The sequence below is a fragment of the Schistocerca gregaria genome, chromosome 2 (genome assembly GCF_023897955.1).
Source record: "Schistocerca gregaria isolate iqSchGreg1 chromosome 2, iqSchGreg1.2, whole genome shotgun sequence".
Classification (NCBI taxonomy): Eukaryota; Metazoa; Arthropoda; class Insecta; order Orthoptera; family Acrididae; genus Schistocerca; species Schistocerca gregaria.
Window position 1 is genome coordinate 761,164,319 of NC_064921.1, and position 22,204 is coordinate 761,186,522.

The 22,204-nt window shown below is 43.3% G+C and overlaps 1 protein-coding gene across 1 annotated transcript in view; it reads left to right on the top strand.

Annotated features, from left to right (window-relative positions):
• Positions 1 to 22,204, top strand: part of LOC126335963 (germ cell nuclear acidic protein-like) — a 141,912-nt gene that overhangs the window by 66,229 nt on the left and 53,479 nt on the right. The window contains exon 5 of the mRNA XM_049999439.1: positions 14,750 to 15,289. Coding sequence (XP_049855396.1) covers positions 14,750 to 15,289 — 540 coding nt within the window. The remainder of the gene's footprint in view (positions 1 to 14,749; positions 15,290 to 22,204) is intronic.

Genomic DNA, 22,204 nt, shown 5'->3' on the forward strand with positions numbered 1-22,204 from the left:
TATGTAAAAGTACGTAAAAGAATAGAAGCTTTCAAATTTGGCGTTACAGAAGTATGGCGAAAATTTGACGTTACAGAAGTATGGTGAAAATTGGACGCATAGATCCAGTACCAATGAGAGGGCACTGAATCGAGTTGGGTAGAAATGAGGTTCATGGTACGGTTTGGTTAGAAGGTGGAATAGTTTGATATGACAGATTAAGAGGTAAAAAAAAAGAATAGCTAAATCGGTAATGGTGAGATTGAGGGGGAGGGGGGATTCAAATTGTAGGAGTAAGCCACGACTTGAATACGATACTAAGGTTCAAATGTATGCGGATTGCGGTAGTTATGTAGAGATGAAAAGACTTGCACAGGATAAACAAACGAGGAAATGGTGCATCAAATCAGCCTTCGGGCTAAATATTACAACATGGGCAGCAACAACAACATATCTAAAGGTTTTGTGAAATTTATGAAGGAGTACTAGATTCCAGCTAACATGCCGAGACAGAAGAATCCCACCAGGATAGCCATGCGCGTTAAGACGCTGCTTCCGGGGAGGCGAACCAGAGGATAGAACCCGGCCGGCACATTAACTGAAAGAGCCGGACAGCTGGACAGCCTGGATGTGGCCTTTAGGCGATGTGTGCGGTCAAGGTGAATACTGGGCTTGTAACAAAACGTTTAGAAAAAGCGTTCTCAAACTTTCACGTGGGGTAACACTAGACGTAGACAGATGGGATACACTGATTCCGTCCTGGGAGGGGGTGGGGGGAGGGGGCAATAGAAGAAGCATTTGGCCACTCCCTAAGAGGCAAGAAAAACTGACAAGATACTTTCATTTCCTTACGAAAATTGTCTTGTCTGTACTACATTCACGGAAATAGCAATTCAAAGTAATTTAACTTCTAAAGCAGTTTCGATATTGTATGGAAGTCTCACTTAACTTAAAAAAGTTTCATGTATCTGAGGGGATAGCAAGAGAAATTTAATAGAGTAGTCATTACTGAAAAGTCGGACTCACATACGTTAGCATTTATCGAAGAAAATGAATTGTAGAATTAAATGTGTCATTTACTTTGCAAGAAAATATTTTGGGTATTCCCAGGAGCGACTATATAGCAGCTTTTCGGTAGCGTGGCAAATGCTCTCGTCAATTTATATAAAGTGGAGACAGAAACACCAGAGGCGAAGAAATCAGAAAGATAATAAAATACACTGAGAAACATAATTAAAGGACCACTTTCTCGAAACCTTGTGATAGTCTTCCATTGCGACGTGTAAGTTTGCAGGTTGACTCAAAGGCGCCAACAACGTATGTCTGTAACGGTGCGAAAGTGTGACGCACTGCGACGTCACCATTGGGTTCCACGATGATCCAAAGAGCATGGTGTCGACACTTGCGAAAAAAAGGCCAGAGCTCAGAAGTTAATGTGACGCGGAAGGTGGGTTAATGACATCACTTTGGCACCAACTTTCACCACAATTCAGTCCAATGCCACCGTGGACTTGTCACATGATGGGAAGGTCGTCACACTCTCTCTTATCCATGTTTCACCCCTTATTTTGAGACCTCGGTAACACTTGGTGTTGAAATCACACGGTTTTCTTTTGGATAGACTAGGAAAACATTTCAGATACACCACCGCTCAGAACCGACACGAAAAGGAATCAAGAGTGGCTTAAAGGGCGTCAAAGAAACAACCCCTTTGCTTGGGGCATTGATTCCCCCAAATTTCACGGTTAGAAACGAGCTGTCAGTGCGATGAGTAACAGGACAACATTCTTCACAACCTTCGACGCTACTAACACCAATGGAAGTTTCAATCCCTCTCTAAGGAGACTGTGGAGAAAATCTGAATGTGATCCGAAGCAGCAAAGCATGCTTATGGTTTTCGAGACCTCATATTGCTGCAAGCCCTCCTGTGGCGTGATCATGAGGGGCTGTGAGATTGATATATGTGTGAATACAACGGCAAAGGCTCCCTCTAAGATCTTAATTTCGGTAACACCCTTGGTAGAACCCACCCACATTTATTGAGATTTTTAAAAATGTGCCCTTACAGAGAAAACCTGCGAAGTGGCCCTAGATGCCTGCAGGTAGGCAACCACTCTAGCTCCTCTGATGTCAGTTGCCTGCCTGCAGGCGTCTGGAGTACTTCGCAGGATTTCTCTTTAAAGGCATATTTTTAAAACTGTCAATAAATGTGTGTGGGCTCTACCAAGGGTGTTGCTGAAATGGAGATCTTAGAGGGAGCCTTTGCCATTGTATTCTCACTTTTCTCAATGTCACACCCCTCTGTGATCACGCCACAGCAGAGTGTGAAACAGGGCAGCTGTAGAAGCAAAATCAGTCTTTGCTGCTCCAGATCATAAATTCCGTAGAATGATTTTGGATGGTCCGTAGCGGCTCCATCCTGTACACGAAAGCAAAAATTGCATAATGTTGCACTGAAAAGATGTATGATCATGTTCAATGGATATGCACCCCCACAATGTCCTCGGGGGAGGGGGAGGGTTGGTATGTCTGGGGGTGTCAGCAGTGCCGAAGGTTGACAAGAACTTATCGCACTGTGAGCTGTTTAGACCGCGAAATGTGTGGGAATTAACGCCCCAAGGAAAAGGAGTGGTTCCATTGACGTCTTTTATGCTCCCCTTGAGACCTTCTCGTGTCTGATCTGAGCGATGGTGTGGCTAGAATTTTTTCTTCGACCACCCATAAGAAAACCGCATGATTTGAAGGCAGGGGGTCGCCGTTCTGACCTCCATTGCAGAGGCTTCAAAAGAACAGGTTAAATGTGGGAAAGAGGTAGTGTGACGACCTTCCCATCAAGTGACATTTGGCAAAATATCGGTGAAATGTGGCGCCAAAGTGACGTCATTAACCCACCTTACGTGGCACATGGACTTAAGAGCTCCATCCGTTTCTTTGTGCGTGTCGACAAGTTGTGTGAACTGTCGTCGAGGCCTAGGGCGACGTCGCTGGTCGCCATGCTTTTTCAGCGTTGCAGAAAAACGTTGTATGCACCTTTGAGCCCAATTTCAAACTCGTACTCCGCAGTTACGGTGTTCTGGAAAGTGGTTCTTCAACTGCGATGCACAGTGCAGATTACAGAATCATTTTGCGCTCATTTGAATGATGCATGAAATCATGAATGAGATATTCCTACATTAATGACGCAAGGAGATCAGGTCTTGAAATTCCAGCAGATAAATATCCTGTAACAGTTTCCAACATTCTAAAATTCTGAAACTTCCCGGTAGATTAAAACTGTGTGTCGCACGGAAACTTGAACTCAGGACCTCGCAAGGTTCGCAGGAGAGCTTCTGTGAAGGAGACGAGATCCTGGCAGAAATAAAGCTGTGAGGGCCGGTCGTGTGTCATGCTTGGCTAGCTCAGTCTGGCGCCCCCTGTAATACAAAAAGACTGAGTGAATGGATCCACGATGGATTTGAACGGGTGTCATATGACGTCCGCCCCCCACCAAATGCAAAGAACAATAAAGGCAAAGGTCACGAGTTCGAGTCTCGGTCTGACACATACTTTTAATCTTCTACGAAGTTTCATACCAGTGCACACACCGCTGTAGAGTGAAGATTTCTTTCCAAAATTCTAATTTACACTGAAATTTCAATTCTCGATCAGCTTATCCTTTGCAGTACAGGGTTTTCAACATCATTCAAAGGTACGTCGAATTTTCCTCTAATCTACTTTATTTCTATCTTTTACAAAAATCGCTTCACAAAGCATTTGATCGTTCTCTTCCATTTATTTATTTTTAAGTTTTGCTGGTGATAAATAAAACGTTTAGTACTCTGTTATTATTAAGAATAATTAGATCAAGACAAAGAAAGTTTCATTTTATGGTGTGATTTGCCATTTTTTGACACTTCATTTACTTAGCTAGCAGCAGCTTTTCGTGAAATATTTCAATTTTCCCCTAAAGTCACTAATTATGTTTGCTTAATTATTTTGATTACTTTCAAACAATTAAACTCTATTTTTCTGCAAAACTAAAACTCATTCTGGTCAATTTAGTACCCTATTTGCCTATTTATCCGATCCCCACTCTCGGTGTGGCTACCAGAAAAGTATTTTTAGCGCTCCGCGAAGCGACATTTACTTTTCTCCGAAATGTCTTATTTTAACTGTAATGTAGAGAAGTGAACCAGAACTTTTTAATAAGTCAAATACAGATAATTTTGTGTCACACTTGCTACGTACGACCACAATCAGGTCTAGAAATTTCTTGAGCTGAGTAGCATTGTAGTTAATAATTTGGCACTACAGATTCCCTTGTGTAATTATAATTTGCAATGATCAGCAGGCACAGTTTCAGAAGGGTGAGTGGGATTTTTAAAGAGCTGTTCATTTAGAAATTATCGAAGGTAAAGATCACAGAAGTCAAAGATGAGAGAAAGAATCTCCATATTCTGCTGAACAGATAGTTTGATGGGCTCACGGTTAAATGTTTTACAATAGCATCAGTAATTTTTCCGCTGTTTGAACGTATAAGCAGTTGACTGTCCTGTAACTCAGACATCATATAAGTCCCAATGTCGGACAGTATGTAACTCCTGCTGACGCTCATACTTTCTGGATACTACTTTTGTCTTTGAAAAAACTACGTAGAATATATTACAAAACCGATTTTAGAGACCATTAAGATATCAGTAGCACCTCACTATCAGTAATGAGACAGTCACAGAGTTAATGTCACTGTTCAAGCTCACAAAAGAGCTTGGCACTAATGCAACACGACAAATAATTCCTAAGTAATGGAATCAGTCTCATTTCTCTTTTGACACATCTCGTAAAATATTCAGAACACTATCTAGTTAGACATTCGCCAAAGGAACTAATCCAGTCAGCTTATCGCCTTGCAGCGTTTACGGACACGTGTAATACGTTGTGAAAATTTACAGAGTTTAGTCTCAACTGAAGCTGTTAGTTGATAAATTGACCAATTTTTCGATGATGGGGAAGATGACCTTCGATATGTTTGACATAGGAAAAAAGTTCTGTGGCATTGTAATCGCGTATAGGTACTCAAAGAAAAATTGTGTCACGACAACTATATTCACAAGCTAAATGACCGCTGTTGATAGAAACCGTCTGCCTCATCTAGCTGATAAAGAAAGACAGCTGCCTTAGAAGTGATAAAACTTGCACTACATTATACTAGTACAGACCGCTACCTGCTTCGTACCATAGCCGTCACATTAAAACCCCTCACGTAACGTAAGTAAAACTAAAAGATCGTGGTATATGAGAAGAGCTTTGGTGAATTCCATGAATAATGAAGGAGGATTAGGATTCAACGTTCTGTACCCGTGGAGCAAATTGCACGAAGCAGCAAGATACAGTTCGGCAAAAGTTTGAATCAGCCGGACGAATAATAATAAGAAGAATAATCTCTGATGGCGAAGCCAAATCATCTATTATATTCGTTAAGGCTAAATATTGAAAGCCCAAATACTTCCCCCCCAGTTCGTAATTCCGTTTTATAAATTCTTGATGAACATTCCATCTCTCTCTTCCTTCCTCCCTCCCTCCCTCCCCCCCCCCCCCTCTCTCTCTCTCTCTCTCTCTCTCTCTCTCTCTCTCTCTCTCTCTCTGCCACACACACACACAATCATAGTAAACAAAATACAAACTGCACGTCTCCGTAACTCACAGGACGCCACCTAAAACGGTTATACTTTCCAACAGGTGCGTTAGGCATGTTATTCAGTTATTCAGAACGTATACATGCCATCTACAGCTTAGGTCGGAACCTTTCAGAGAATTCCTTGTAACAAGAAAATTTATTATTTGTGCATGAAAATGCGAGTACTTCCTTCATTCCAAAACAGAACTAAGCGATCAACGGGTACAATGTATCAGCTACTAAAATAGTTAATATATAATTATTAATCGATAATTAATCGATATAAAGTAAGAAGTAATTGAACAACCTCCTGAGAAAGCTGACGCATTTCTCTCATGTAACAACGTCTAATGCAGCTTTGGACTTACTTCATTTTTAACACAGTAGTGGTCTATATTTCTTTATTTAAATTTGACCATCATTGTCAAATAAACCATTGACTCTTGGCTTGACAGTGCAGGTTGTTGACCATAACAACAGATTTTCAATTGCTGCTGCTCTTTGCACTTCATAAATCATAAGGAATTTTGTCGCAGAAAATTCTCCTAAGCTGAAAATCAATAACTATAGGTTCCCTTAACCAGTACTCTCAGTCAGAAAATCAATATTAAAGTCCCCACAAACAGTCGTTCTATAGTTAAGTCTGCTTAACCTTATTAAAAAATGTTTCCACCTGTTTCAGAAAGCTTAAGTAACGTCCTCAGGGTGGTTCGTAAACATTAACTATTACAAGTGTGTGCGTTTCCTATCCTCTTTTGTGGCACAGCATTCGAGGAACTGTTCTGTAGGATAATCATTAACCTGAAGGATCTGCTACAGTTAGCTTGTACACTTAAAGAAGAATCCGATCAGTTTCAAAGATTTCTGTATGACAGCCTGATATGCAGCGATCTGCTTTCATCCCATATATCCTTCCAATTTCCTATTTGGATATAGGAGGTTAGTTCTTTTTATTAATGAGGCTTCTGATGTTCTCATTAGCTGTGCAAATAATCTGTTACCAGAATTATTCAGGTACAAACAAGAACATGTGTGACGTACATCATTTACATCGAAGTTACGGAAATACTGAAAAACGTGAACTGGTAGCCCGCTTGAAGATGGACAATACTCCTTCAAAAGTCCACTTACAGGGTTTCGCAAACCAATATTAAGTGAAGCTCCAAAAATAAGCTCCCGTAGGAATCATGAAGACGATATTATACTGACTGCAGAGGGCACCGAGGTCTTTTCACGCTCAATACTCATTTCAAACAGAAAGAAACCCCGACACGTGGTGTTGTGCTATGTGTCCTCACCTATGCATTTCGTTGCGGTTTTTCAGAGATGTATGCAGATGCAAAAGGTTCTTAGGGAAGGAACAGCCTTGTAATGGTGTGGCAGAACTTTTCTTTGGGGAATTTCATATCGGACCTTAATAGCGGCGCTACTCCAATGCTTTGTGTGACAAGTAACACCACGGGATAACATCTCGACACTCAGCGTTGACTTTAGCTGCTGCACAAGCTATCACATGTAGGTCACGCCTCTTCCCACGGTCTTGTGGCTGCAGGCGCGGAGGTCCCGGGTTCGAATCTCCTGGCGTGGAACGGGGTCCTCTAAGCCTCTCGAAACCAGCAACTAGATGAGCGCATTTTTATTAAATAAATAGTGAGACTGACATGAAGGTCTCCGAAAGCATTGACACCATGCAAGGTGCCAAAGACCATTCTTTTATTTACTTATTAGACATTCACAAATTCTATTCCAATTCAGCGGGTTTTACGCTATATTGTAGTACATCACTCTGCAAAAAGCATTTGCAGTCGTCTGTGGTTCAAGGACATTGACTTCATGCAGCACATAATTTGATAATTGATAACTAGTATTTGTTAGTACGTCAGATAGGGTCTGGGAGACAGAGTCTTGCCCACGCTAAAAGTGTTACGGTGGAAACTGGAAACTTTAGATGTCAGAAGCAGCTTTACATTCATTGCGAAATTCGTTCTCAAAGACATTAATGGATGATCCATGATTTTGCAGGTAGAGCCCCCCTCGCCCTCCCCCCCCCCCCCCCCCCTCCCCCGAGCTCGATGGTGTCTGTAAATCAGATTAAATGGAAGACATAACCTATAATTTTTTTATACCAGTAACACAAGATTAAAAGATTACGATACATGGCTGGGAGTTCTGTAATCCACTATCACGTTCTGCCTCTGTGGCAGAAAACAGGAGTGTCAAAAGCTTTAATGTACGAGAAAATAATGTTCTCAGTTTTAGTAGAATAACAGGAACGCTGCAGCGATCATAGTTATAATGAGTTTCTTGTGTGCAGCCTAAAATGAAGGACTCTGAGATAGTGAGGCTCACTTCCTCCTTTTCAGAGTTCCGAAGCTCAGTCGGTAAAAACGGGAACCCTTACAGGATCGCTTTTTGTCAGTGTGGTCCATTGTTAACAATCATTTTTCTCAGGAACTGGTAGACATATCAAGTTGAAATTTATGTCACATACTGAAGGCTGTGGTTCCTTGATGGAGTAAAAAATTTAAGCTTCTAAGTCAATGTAACCAAGAGATCAGTCATTTGTGTCACATATTTTGACACTCGCAAATCCACTCATTAAAACTTATAGGGTACTTCCTGTTGACCTAGAATCATGAAATTTGCCAGGAAGCAAGGTTACACAGTACAAGTAAAGTAAAAAGAAACCGAAAACTATTAATTTGTAATTATATCACATGAAAAAATATTTTTGTCATTTTTTTTGTCCATCTGCCTGTCTGTCCGTCTATTAAGACCTCATTTTCTTAGGAACGAGTGGGCGTATCAACTTCAGATTAATCTCACACGCATAGGTTTGCCGTTCCTTGTTAGTATGAAACATTTAATCTTTTAAGTCAATGCAATGAAAAGATATGGTTATTTATGTCACATATTACTATACTCGCAAACTCACTCTTCAAAACCTATAGGAAAAGTCCCATTGACATAGAATAATGAAATTTGGCAAGAAGGAAGATTTCAAAGTATAAGTAAGAGAAGAAATTCTAAAATTGATAAACTGTAATTATATCACACAAAAAGTAACTTTTTGCCGTTGGAACTTGCATTGCACCCATAGAAAAATATTACTGCGGGCAAATATAAAATGTAATTTGAAGTCCTGATTTAGTAAGTAAACAAAAATATTTTATTAGATCTTCTCCCTCTACGTGTATAAACTGAAGTCATCTGCTCGCTTCTTTACGTATGTACCGCTAGTCTCAGGAACTACAGTAGAAATTTTGATTCGGACTTCCAATGCCCGCGACCGATATCTCGCCAGTATCGATACCGATAACAGTCGAAAATCATTGAGATTCCCGTTTCCCAAGATGGATGAACTACTTATATGCATAATTAAATTTGTACATAGCCCTCAGTGTATGAGACTAACTGGCCAATTTTAGTGAAAATCGTCCCAAGTTCTAGAGGCGTAGTGGACTCAGAACTGAATGGATCGATAGATAGCTGAAACGCATATCTTCTGAGAAATCGAGAAAACTGACTTTACGAAAGCCGCTTATGTACCAATTAGGCTAGCAACTGCAAAGGCTCTGGCGGAGCCACCAAGGCTGTAGAGCGAAGGACCTGTCTTCGATTCCCACACACGAACTTTTTTTTTTCTTTTCGTATGCGTTTTTCTCGGTATCGAAATTGGTAGGAATAGGATGGTTAGTAACATAAATAAATTAATAAGGAATAATTCTAAGACAGGTAAATATATTTCACAAACAACTTCGGTTAGTGAATAATTAAAGTTTTAATCTTGCTCGTTTTAGATAGCTTCACGTTCCTTTAAACAAAACTTCACAATAACAATTCGCTTCTGGAAACTCGCCGAAAATTTCAAAAAACCTGTGGATGCAATAATGATCTGTAATATCATTCACCGCCAACTTTCGGCGTCAATTTTTCAGGCGATGTCATGGTATGAATGATAAGCATCAAATTTGATTCTCGGAAAAGAAATATTTAAAATACAAATCAAGTCAATCTTCCCCTGATTCTTCGAAAGGAAGTACACTGAAGATCCAAAGAAACTGGTACACCTGGCTAATATTGTGTAGGGCCCTCTCGAGCACGCCGAAGTGCGGCAACACGACGTGTCATGGGGTAACTAATGTCTGAAGTAGTAACACCACGAATACTGCAGGGCTGACCATAAATCCGTAAGAGCACGAGGGAGAGGACATCTCTTCTTATCAGCACTTTGCAAGGCATCCCAGATACGCTCAATAACTTTCATGTCTAGGGAGTCTGGCGGCCAGCAGAAGTGTTTAAACTCAGAAGAGTGTTCCTGGAGCCGCTCTGTAGCATTTCTGGACGTCTGGGGTGTCGCATTTTCCTGTTGGAATTGTCCAAGTCGGTCGGGATGCCCAATGGACATGAATGGATGGAGGTGATCAGACATGATGCTTACGTACGTGTCACCTGTCAGAGTCGTATCCAGACACATCAGGGATCTCATATCACTCCAACTGCACATGCCGCACACCGTTACAGAGCCTCCACCAGCTTTAACAGTTCCCTGCTGACATGCAGGGACCATAGAGACATGTGGTTGTCTCCATATCCGTACACGTCCATCCGCTAGATACAATTTGATACGAGACTCGTCCGACCAGGAAACATGCTTCCAGTCATCAACAGTCCAATGTCGGTGCTGACGGTCTCAGGCGAGGCGTAAAGCTTTGTGTCGTGCAGTCATCAAGGGTACACGAGTAGTGGGCCTTCGGCTCCGAAAGACCGTATCGATGATAATTCGTTGAATGGTTCGCACGCTGACACTTGTTGATGGCCCAGCATTGAAATGTGCAACAATCAGCGGAAGGGTTGCATTTCTGTCACGTTGAACAATTCACTTCAGTCGTCGTTGGTCCAGTTCTTGCAGGATCTTTTTCCCGCCGCAGCGATGTCGGGGATTTGATGCTTTAACGGATTCCTGATATTCACGGTACACTCGTGAAATGATTGTATGGGAAAATCCCCACTTCATCACTACCTTGGAGATGCTGTGTCCCATTTCTCGTGCGCCGACTATAACATCACCATCAAACTCCATTAAATCTTGGTTCATGCCATTGTAGCAGCAGTAACCCATCTAACAACTACGCCAAAAGTTGGTTGTCTTATAGTATATAGGCGTTGCAGACCCCGCAGCTGTTTTAAGGAATGCGGAGGCGTGTAATAAAGTCAAGAAAAGAGCAATTGTAAGTCTATCAAGATTAAAATTTTATATATTCACTATAAATGTTCTTTGAGGAATATACAGGGTCTTTCACAAGTCCTATCACAGGCTTCTAGGGTTTGTAGCGAGGACTAATCAGATAAAGTTTTAACTGGGAATCCACGTCTGGAGATGTAGCGCTTGGATGTAAAATCAGTTTGAAGGTCGGATCGAAGATCAGATAGCGGTACGCAAAAAGCAGAGACAGTGATCTCTGACATGTGCACTCTACAGCAGCTGTTCCGTCGCATGCTCGCGTAGGTACGATCCACACCTTGGCGCGCGTCCGTGAGGCACCGCAATCAACCCTTATAGTTTCTCGCAGCCGTTGTTGGACGAAAACGACATGTGATGGACGGAGGTGACCCGAATTCGTTCTCGATGCATGCGTCGTGCGTCTGTTGCATTTCGTACCGCACCGTTAAGTGGGAGTTTTGAAAGGGATCTGATGTTAAAAAAAATGGTTCAAATGGCTCTGAGCACTATGGGACTCAACAGCTGAGATCATCAGTCCCCTAGAACTTAGTACTACTTAAATCTAACTTCCCTAAGGACATCACATACATCCATGCCAGAGGCAGGATTCGAACCTGCCCCGTAGCGGTCGCGCGGTTCCAGAATGAAGCGCCTACAACCGCTCGGCCAAACCGGCCGGCGATCTGATCTTCAGACATTTTTACATTTAAATGGTACATTTCCGGACTCTGGTTTCTTACATAACATTGTTTATTTAGTTCCCTCTACAACCCCTGGAAGCCTATAACACGAGTTGTAAAACCATCTCCATTTACCTGCCTTGTTACTATTCGTTGTTGATTCATTTACGTCGTGAACCTCTTATCACCATCAATTTCGATACAGAGAAAAATACATACGAAGAAAACTGCAGAATGCTTCTAGGAATCGAATAAATACCCTCCGCTTCTGGCCCAGTTTCCTTGGTTGTTTGGCCGGCACCTCTTCTTTGACCGGTGTTAATCTTACGGGTGCATAACGATCCAGCCAATTTTCATCCGATTGCGCTGCATGAACTTTAGTTCTAATTTTATATAAAAAAAAAGAGATATAGTGAAACCAAATATTTTAGAGCCCTTCATTTTAGATGTTACACAAGCGGTCAGCCAAACATAAAGGGAATATTGTGAAAAAAAAAGAAACGTACTTGTGTCATCAGCAGTATGTTTATTCTCTACCGGTTTCAAACAGCACAACCATCTTCACAAGAGAAAATTGTAAGGTACAAAAAAGAGGCACATTAAGTATGTACAGGAATAATACAAAATGAGTCATTAAAAAGCTCATATTATACTTAGACAGTGTACATCATTTGATCAAAAATATATTCGTCAAATATTACCCTCTATTTATTTAGAATGTTCTACAAACCAATCGCGAACGATTTTGGCCTGGTGAACTGGCACTTTGCCATCCATAAAGGTTTCATCGTTTTTTCGGAACATGAAAGTCATAAATGGCTGCAAATAGCCTCCAAGTAGCGGAAGATAACCATTTCCAGTCAATGACCGATTCAGTTGAACCAGAGGAACCATTCCATTTCGTATAAACACGGCCCATACCACTATGGAGCCACCACCGCCTTGCACAGTGACTTGTTGACAAGTTAGGTCCGCGCCTTCGAGGCGGCTGCGCCAAACTCGAAGCCCACTATCAGCTCTTACCAACTGAAATCGAGACTCATCTGATCAGCTCACGGTTTTCTAGTTCAAAATGTTCAAATGTGTGTGAAATCTTAAGGCACTTAACTGCTAAGGTCATCAGTCCCTAAGCTTACACACTACTTAACCTAAATTATCCTAAGGACAAACACCCACACCCGTTCCCGAGGGAGGACTCGAACCTCCGCCGGGACCAGCCGCACAGTCCATGGTTGCACCGTCCCAGACCGCTCGGCTAATCCCGCGCGGCTCGGTTTTCCAATCAGCTGGGTCCAAGAGAGGGGAGAACCTGCAGGTGATGATTTGCTGTTACCAGAGGTACTCGTGTCGGTCGTCTGCTATCAAGACCCACTAACACTAAATTATGCGGCACTGCCCTAACGGATACGTTCGTCGTACGTTCCACATTGATTTCTTCGGTTATTTTACGCAGTGTTACTTGTCTGTAATCACTTACAACTCTACACTGCTGCTCTAGGTCGTTAAATGAAAGCTTCGGCCCCTGCATTGTCAATGCTTTTTGGTAAAGCCTGACATTTGGTATTCTCGGCACACTCTTGACACCGAAACTGAATGTCCCATGCGCCTGGATGTCCCAACTACCTTCCCGGGTTCAAAGCCTGATAATTCCTGTCGTGCGGCCATAATCACGTCGAAAACATTCCACATGAATCACTTGACTACAAATGACACCTCTGAAAGTGCACTATCCTTCCTTTCCTTGTATACGCGATACTACCGCCTCTGTATATGTACACTATTGGCCATTAAAATTGCTACACCACGAAGATGACGTGCTACAGACGCGAAATTTAAATGACAGGAACAAGATGCAGTGACATGGAAATGATTAGCTTTTCAGAGCATTCGTACAAGGTTGGCGCCGGTGGCGACACCTACAACGTGCTGACACAAGGAAAGTTTCCAACCGATTTCTCGTACACAAACAGCAGTTGACCGGCGTTGCCTGGTGAACGCTGTTGTGATGCCTCGTGTAAGGAGCAGAAATGCGTGCCATCACGTTTCCGACTTTGATAACGGTCGGATTGTAGCCTATCGCGATTGCGGTTTATCGTATCACGACATTGCTGCTCGCGTTGGTCGAGATCCAATGACTGTTAGCACAATATGGAATCGGTGGGTTCAGGAGGGTAATACGAAACGCCGTGCTGGATCCCAACGGCCTCATATCACTAGCACGAGATGACAGGCATCTTATCCGCAAGGCTGTAACGGATCGTGCAGCCACGTCTCGATCCCTGAGTCAACAGATGGGGATGTTTGCAAGACAACAACCATCTGCACGAACAGTTCGACGACGCTTGCAGCAGCATGGACTATCAACTCGGAGACCACAGCTGCTGTTACCCTTGCCGCTGCATCACAGACAGGAGCGCCTGCAGTGGTGTACTCAACGACGAACCTGAGTGCACGAATGGCAAAACGTCATTTTTTCGGATGAATCCAGGTTTTGTTTACAGCATCATGATGGTGAACGCACATTGGAAGCGTGTATTCGTCATCGCCATACTGGTGTATCACCCAGCGTGATGGTATGGGGTGCCATTAGTTACACGTCTCGGTCACCTCTTATTCGCATTGACGGCACTTTGAACAGTGGACGTTACATTCCATCCCTGCGAAACCTTACATTTCAGCAGGATAATGCACGACCGCATGTAGCAAGTCCTGTACGGGACTTTCTGGATACAGAAAATGTTCGACTGCTGCCCTGGCCATCACATTCACCAGATCTCTCGCCAGTTGAAAACGTCTGGTCAATGGTGGCCGAGCAACTGGCTCGTCACAATACTCCAGTCACTACTCTTGACGAACTGTGGTATCGTGTTGAAGCTGCTTGGGCAGCTGTACCTGTACACGCCATCTAAGCTCTATTTGACTCAATGCCCAGGCGTATCAAGGCCTTTATTACGGCCAGAGGTGGTTGTCCTGGGTACTGATTTCTCATGACCTATGCACCCAAATTGCGTGAAAATGTAATAACATGTCAGTTCTAGTATATTTGTCCAATGAATACCCGTTTATTATCTGCATTTCTTCTTGGTGTAACAATTTTAATGGCCAGTGGTGTATATATCGCTATCCCATAATTTTTGTCTCATCAGTGTGCATAATCTGTATATAAGAGTGTTGGGACCCTCACTAACGGCAGTGATGCGCTGTCATTTGCAGATGACGACGACGATGACGATGACGACGTTCCAGTGCAGCCGGTGGTGGCCGCGGCGCCAGCGCAGCCCGCCGCCCCCGCGGCTGTCGTTCCGGTGCAGGCAGCGCCAGCCGCTGCCGCCCCCGCCGCCGCCGCCGCCGCCGCCGCAGCCGCAGCCTCCGAAGAAACCGCCGCCTCGGCGGACTACACAGCGCCGGGTGAGCAAGCACAGCCTCTGCAGTACGACGACGCGGAGGCGGACGCCGAAGCGGACAGCCAGGCGGAGGCGGAGTCCGCCGAGGAGGCGGCGGAGGCCGTGCCCGACGCGTCGGAGGTGCGCCCGGAGGCGGTCGCGGCGCCGCCCCCCGCCGTCCAGGAGCCGGTCGGCGCCGGCGGCGACGACGACGACGACGATGACGACGACGACGACGACGACGACCTGGGCGTCGGCGACCTCGACGAGGACGACGACGACGACGATGACGACGACGATGACGAAGACGACGACGAAGACGACGACGATCTGGACGTCACCGACGACGTCATCGAGGCGAAGAGATCACGTGAGTCCGCAAAAGCCAATCTTGCCTGATTACGCGCCCGGTCGCGGGGCGCCCGGCGAACGTACGAACACTCTCGCGCGTCTCGTTATTTATTTTAATTTATATATTTATTTTAAATATTTATTCGACGCCTACGTGTGGAAGATGAGAAGTGAGCGGTTGGCTTCGCAACTACTGAAGAGACACGTGTGGACTTCTCACAGACTACCTTTTTTTTGTGGTGCGAAAAGGGCGCTACCTTTGGGCTGAAAATAACTCGACCAAAGTAGAAAGACTATTAACCTTCTTCTGTTGCCCTGTACACTCGGAAATCTGTGCTGCCTATAATGTACGCATGGAGGATGAGTCCTGGTTTCGCGACCAGTAAATGTCACGTTGTGTGGTGACTGTAGATGCTCAGGGATCTAATGTGTACATTTTTACTGACTGAATCCGTGTAATGTGTCAGAAATTACAGAGTGATTCAATACACAACTTTTAATCAAAAAATGTGTTGTTATTTGAGCAGAAACATGTACCTGTCGAAAACCTCAAACTACTAAGCGGCGTGACATCTACTAATTCACGATAACTGTTCTTACAAGACTAATAATCTACTAACGAACATGTAGCACATTTCAATGTAACACTTATAAAACAGTACGAACATTTTAACTCATCAACATAAACATCTGGTTTCGGCATGAAATATCACTTCTTTGTTTATTAGCTGTCTAACTGGCTTCTCATCTAACTGTTTTCGAATAACTGAGGGTGCTTCAATTTGTTAACACTTGAAATTCGGAAACGCCTTCGTAAATATATCCTTCTTATAATCAAGGTTGTTCAGTATAGTTTTCCATTCGTCGTCTACCTGAGGTTCTGAAACTGTTGGTTATTACCGTTCAAAATTTCCTGCAAACTACTGCATGTTTACCTGGTTGCGAGAACTGTCACTGGCTAAAATCTCTAATATTAAAAGAACCATGTTTAATCCACCTGTAAATGCTTCTAACTACATATGAAATCTATTTCACATTTCAATTCTCTTCAGATCCCAATTTGCACTTTTAAACTGTGATAGAAAAGTGGCCAACATTTCTTTAACACAGAATAACTCAAGGATTCTACCACGAATTCAAATGACTGATAAATCTCACGAAAAGGATCTATCCCTCTCTCTTTCTTTCTTTTTTTGTCAGTCAACTGATGTCAAAGTTTTATGATTTCGATCTAGAGGGCGTTCTGGTCGTGTCTTGCAGGGCAGTTTCTGTTAGCCTGGGTAAGATCATGTCAGTTTAGGGCTATGTGCAACCAGGAAACATGGTATCCTTTTCTTACTATTTACAGCTCTCTATCTGTCATGCAATACACGTTAATGGAAGATCAATTAATAAAATTTCCTACGTGAAAGAAACGACAGGTCTTTCAATGGGATAAAATTAAAAGAATTACCTACTGCACTCACTGAGTTTATTACACCATCGAACATCTACGGTTTAATCATTATATTTGAACTGCCCTAGTACGATTTGTGAACCGACTGAAAGCGGTAACTCATCACTGGCTCCTCTTCCTCCGTTCCAAAGATCACAATGACTCTCCCGCAATGACAACAGCAGTCCAGAAAATGGATGTAGTGAAAACTGTGGCTTTAGTACAAGTGTAATATCATAGCTGGAAACGAAGTTGTTTTGCTCTTGGAGGATCAGTGGCAGAAAAATCCATCCTCCATTAGAATCCCAAGCCTACGTCCGTTCTCTATTTCTACAGCAATGCTGGCGGCAAGACCAAACTTCAAGTCGCTTCTTGAGGCATGCTAGAGACAGCAGTTTTAACCCGTTTTAAATCGGTGGATAAATTCCAAGTTTCCTATCCTCTGGGGTTCATCCCAGACGGTACTAGAATTTGTTTCCTCTAACGAATTACTTCTTTCACCTCAGGCAATAACATGTAATGTGAAACATGCGAAGTTGCACTGTGGTTCGGAATCCACGATAAACTGTACGTATCTCTGTAATTTGTTTGTGTAAATCAGTTCAATGATGAAGTAATGCAAGAGCATATCACCTACAATAGAAGCATGCCTAGTGAAACAGTGCGGTGTTGAAACTAAGCTTTGGGTTGAGAACAACTTAACATATTTTAAATGACCAACACGGATCATGCTCGAGCCAAGACTTATAGTATATCATCAGCGTTTGACGTTTGAGTTGGTTTATAAGCAACTTATATTTACTTAGTTCCTCACTGGTGCCTGTTAGATTAGCGTACGGTTCTCAACATTTATATGCAGCCAAAGAAACAGAACTGCTGATCACAGAGTCAATACAAGAGGCCCAGGTGCTCCGCCCGTCCCTTTTCCCCCACTACTGCGCACGATTTATTTAGAAGAGCTCATATACGATCACTTATTCCGCAGAATCGTTTGTTTCGACTTCTTCGACTGGCTGCTGTTTCATCGATGATCTGCCGCTACACCATCACTACTAGCTTACATTCTCAAAGAATTATCCTTCATCGTCCGGGATGAGAATATCAGCCACTCGCGCTGACGAAACGTCTGCTTATCAGCCAAACAATCATCGGCAAAACCAGAAAAAGTCGCTTCCAGGCAACAAGCAAAGAATTCGCTGTGAAAGTCGGATTGATTACACACGAATCACTTGCTTCGACATTATAATTACGAACCAGTCCTGAATGTACTGGTGGTGTTTTTGAAACGAAGGCGCCCGTTTTCAAACAGGGCTGCAATAACGATGCTTTGCATGATAGGGCTTGCCTGAGGGGAAAAAACCTCTTCTCTATAAGAAGCTCCTTCTGTTGAGTTTGTCAGAAACATCAAGACTCATTCCGTACAATCCAACATGTTCCCTCGCCATTCCTTGTAAGCTCACCGTCAATTTTTACGAATGAGGGCGTTGTCCAAGTTGCCTCACGTTACTCGATTATAGGAGGAGGATTTTGTGATCTGTTGCTAGATATACGTACATTGCGATCCCAATCTCCAACGACCTATCATTTTTTTTCTGAAGCATTGTCTAAAAGGAGGCGAGAAACGTGAAAATGGATGCATGGCTCTTTCTCATCGGCACTTGTGCCACATTGTATTTGCTCTACCCTCTAACTTCAGTAAGAGTGTTGCCACCGTCGTCGTTCCTATTAACAACGGCAAAGTTAAAACTGTGACCTTATAACTGACACCTTGTGCTTCCTGTTACTAACAGAGAGTGGTGACTTGGCTTCGTACGCTTCTAACGCTTTTGTGGAAGACGCCTGACTAACACTACACTGACAGACTGGACCATCAGACACCCAACAGACTGCCGGCGCCAAACCGCCAACTACCAGGTAAGTCCTGACTCCAGCACAGCAGCATCATCACATCTACGGCGGCAACCTCAAGGTAAGTGACCATCACCTGTTACAGGACACCGAGAATTCTATAAAGGCTTCGTAGATCTACATATACAAACACTATCTGATCAGACTCCTATTACTGTCCACCCTTTGCCTCCATGACGACGCGAACTCTGCTGGCCACACTATCAGGAGCTGTCTGAATGTCTGTGAAGGAATGGCAGCCCATTCTTCCTCAAGATCCGAAACCAGAGAAGGTAGTCATGTTGAACGCTGGCGTCTAGAGTGAAATCGACGTTCTGACTAATCTTATTGGTGTTCCATTTGGTTCAGGTCGGTACTCTCGGCAGGCCAGTTTACTTCTGGGATATTACTGTCCACAAATCATTGTATCACAGATGCTGCTGTATGACAGGGTGCATTATTATGCTGATACAAAAAATCATAACAACGAAAAAGACACCCATAATGTTACAGTACCTCCTCCGCACTTAACTGTTGACACTTTACATGCCGACGTTCTCCAGACATTCGCTAAACTCAAACCCTTCCATAGCATTGAGGCAGGATATAGCATGATTCACCACTTCGAATTATTCGTTTCCAATCACCCACTGTCCAGTCCTCAAGCGTCTCTTGCCATTGACTACAGAAATGTGTGGCCTGCGACGAGCTGCTCAACATTTTAACCCATTCTTTTTAACTCCCGGCGCACACTCGTTGCGCCAGCTGGTTTGCTGGTAGCACCTTGGAACTCACGAGTGATTCCTTCCGCTGATATGATGCAATGCTCGACAGTCCCTTTCCGTCAGTACTTGACTTCTGCCTGGTCTTGACTTTGCTGTGGTTGCTCATTCGCATTTTCATTCCACAATCGCATCACCAACAATCGACTTGGGTAGCTTTAGAAAGGTTGAAATGTCCCTGATTGATCGGTTACTCTGGTGACATCCAACGACTAATTCACACTCGAAGTCGCTGAGGTGCCCTGACCTAACAATCCTGCTGTTACTGCTTCTATACTGACAACACGATACTCCCCTCCTCTTGTACTTACGGGTCCACTTCTCGTGACGTGTAAAAAATGGTTCAAATGGCTCTGAGCACTATGGAGCTTAGCATCTGAGGTCATCAGTCCCCTAGAACTTAGAACTACTTAAACCTAACTAACCTAAGGACATCACACATATCCATACCCGAGGCAGGATTCGAACCTGCGACCGTAGCGGTCGCGCGTATCCAGACTGAAGCGCCTAGAACCGCTCGTCCACGCCGGCCGGCTCGTGACGTGTGTTTGTCAATTCCACATCACATAGGAGTGTCCCGATACTTTCGATCAGATAGTGAACATACTCAGCAAACCAATGTACAGTACTGGCAGAGTGTAGTTCGCCCCAAAATTTACGGTTTTCTGTCCCATTACATTCGCCTATTGAGGTCTCTATGCCAGTAAGATGCTGACGGCAGAATGGTGGCACTATCTTTCTCGATAACAGTTCTCTAATTTGGATAAAATCATTTTGGGCATTAGGCCGCGTAATTATGAAACCCTAAAACAACTTCCTTTAGGTTGAAACTTCCCGGCAGATTAAAAGTGTGTGCCGGCCGAGACTCGAACTTCGTCTCCTACCTTCGAAACTTTACAGAAGTTCTCCTGCGAACCTTGGAGAACTAGCACTCCTGAAAGAAAGGATATTGCGGAGACATGGCTTAGCCACAGCCTGGGGGATGTTTCCAGGATGAGATTTTCATTCTGCAGCAGAGTGTGCGCTGATATGAAACTTCCTGACAGATTAGGTTGTTTCTCGCTTTATCTCCTGGTATTCACAAAAGAATTTTCTTCCTCCAACTACTATCCATTCGTGTAGCTGCGTGTTGTGCTCTCTCCCGCTAAATTTTCATTACGGTCATAGTTATGTCTTGTACTCCATATTCGATTAAGTTGATACCTGAAACGTGGCAGTTGTTAGTTGTAGTACAGTATAGAGGGAAGATAGACCTCGCCATAGGAAAATTAAACAGACATTTGGAGAAAAGAGAAGAAGCTGTATGATTATCAAGAGCTCAGACGGCAACCCAGAACTAAGAAAGGAAAGCCGTAGGTAGAAGGAGTATATAGAGGATATACAAGGGAGATGGAGGCAATATTACAGAAATGGAAGAGGGCTTAGTTGAAGATGAGATGAGAGATATCATACTGCGACAAGAATTTGACAGAGTACTGGAAGACGTAAGTAGAAACAAGGCCCCAGGAGTAGACGACATTCTTTTAAGTTATTGAGACCCTTTCGAGAACCAACCTCATGACAAAATTATTTGTTGTACACGATATGTGGGATAGACTGTACACCCTCTGTCCTAAAGAAGAATTTAATAATTCCAAATGCAAAGAAGGCTAGTGCTGACGTCAAAATTAAGGTAGACATCTTTGTCTTAAATAATTCACTGCCACAGCGAAGTTACATAACGACATACCGAGAAAAGAAAAAAAAAGTCTTTTCGGGCGTTCATTGTAGCCCGTTTTTGCGGGTCACCGCGAAGGTGAGGAAATGCGATCATTACTAAGTGCGTTTCTGTCCATAGAGTGTATTATGTAATGGTCAGGACATCATTCCGATGGGGCATATGGAAGTCACAGCGCAATGAAGCCATTCGTAGTACTGTTGAGGCGTCCGTTGGTATGAAAGTTTTCATTATACATACAAACCCGAATGAGTGATACAACATTCCTGTTGAACTAACTCTTTGTAGTTTCCCTCTTCCTTAGATATAGCTGAGCACTAAATGCCATAATCTAGTTTCTGTTTCGAACTATTTGAAGATTTTTATTAAAAAACATATAATTTTTCGGGAACGGTCTAAAAACGAAAATTTTTTCTCTGCGTTTCGCCTTCTATCTGAGTTAGAATTATTCGGTCCGTTATCTCCCGTGAGAGGTCAAATTCTATTTTCACGTCCTCATCAGCGTCTGTTAAGCTCCAAATGCACAACCCAAGAACAGGTGAACGATCGATGAGACCTACTTACTGCGTGTAATAACTGGAGGCTGAACCGGCCAATAAACGGGCAGACTCTGCCGCGCCTGCGCACTAAGGTGATGTGCTCACTCCCTCACTGTTACGAAACGAGCGAATACTAATTAAACAACAGTAAAAAGGTCACGATGATTAGCGTAGGTACAATTGTGTGTGTGTGTGGTTTTTTTTTTTTTTTTTTTTTTTTTTTTTTTTTTTTTTTTTTTTTTTTTTTTTACTACTGGTACGGGTATCTTTCCTTGAGACAAAGCAAGTTTAACTGTACCATCGGCAATAATTCATAGAGCAGACTTCCCTCTATGCGTTAGTTTGAGCTTCGCTTATTGCTCAGCATCAGTGGCATACCGAATTAACGCTGCCAAACGTCCGCTCACGCTTGGCACACACTCGAAAGTCACGAAAGGAAGCAGAGTGCGTCGGGCTGTAAGTGAAGCCACGCATCCCCAGAATCAGGTGTAAGAGCCTGAACTACAACACATTGTTCAACACATTCTCGCCGTTGCGGAAGCCCGCGAACAACAATATGTTTGCTTAACATCTG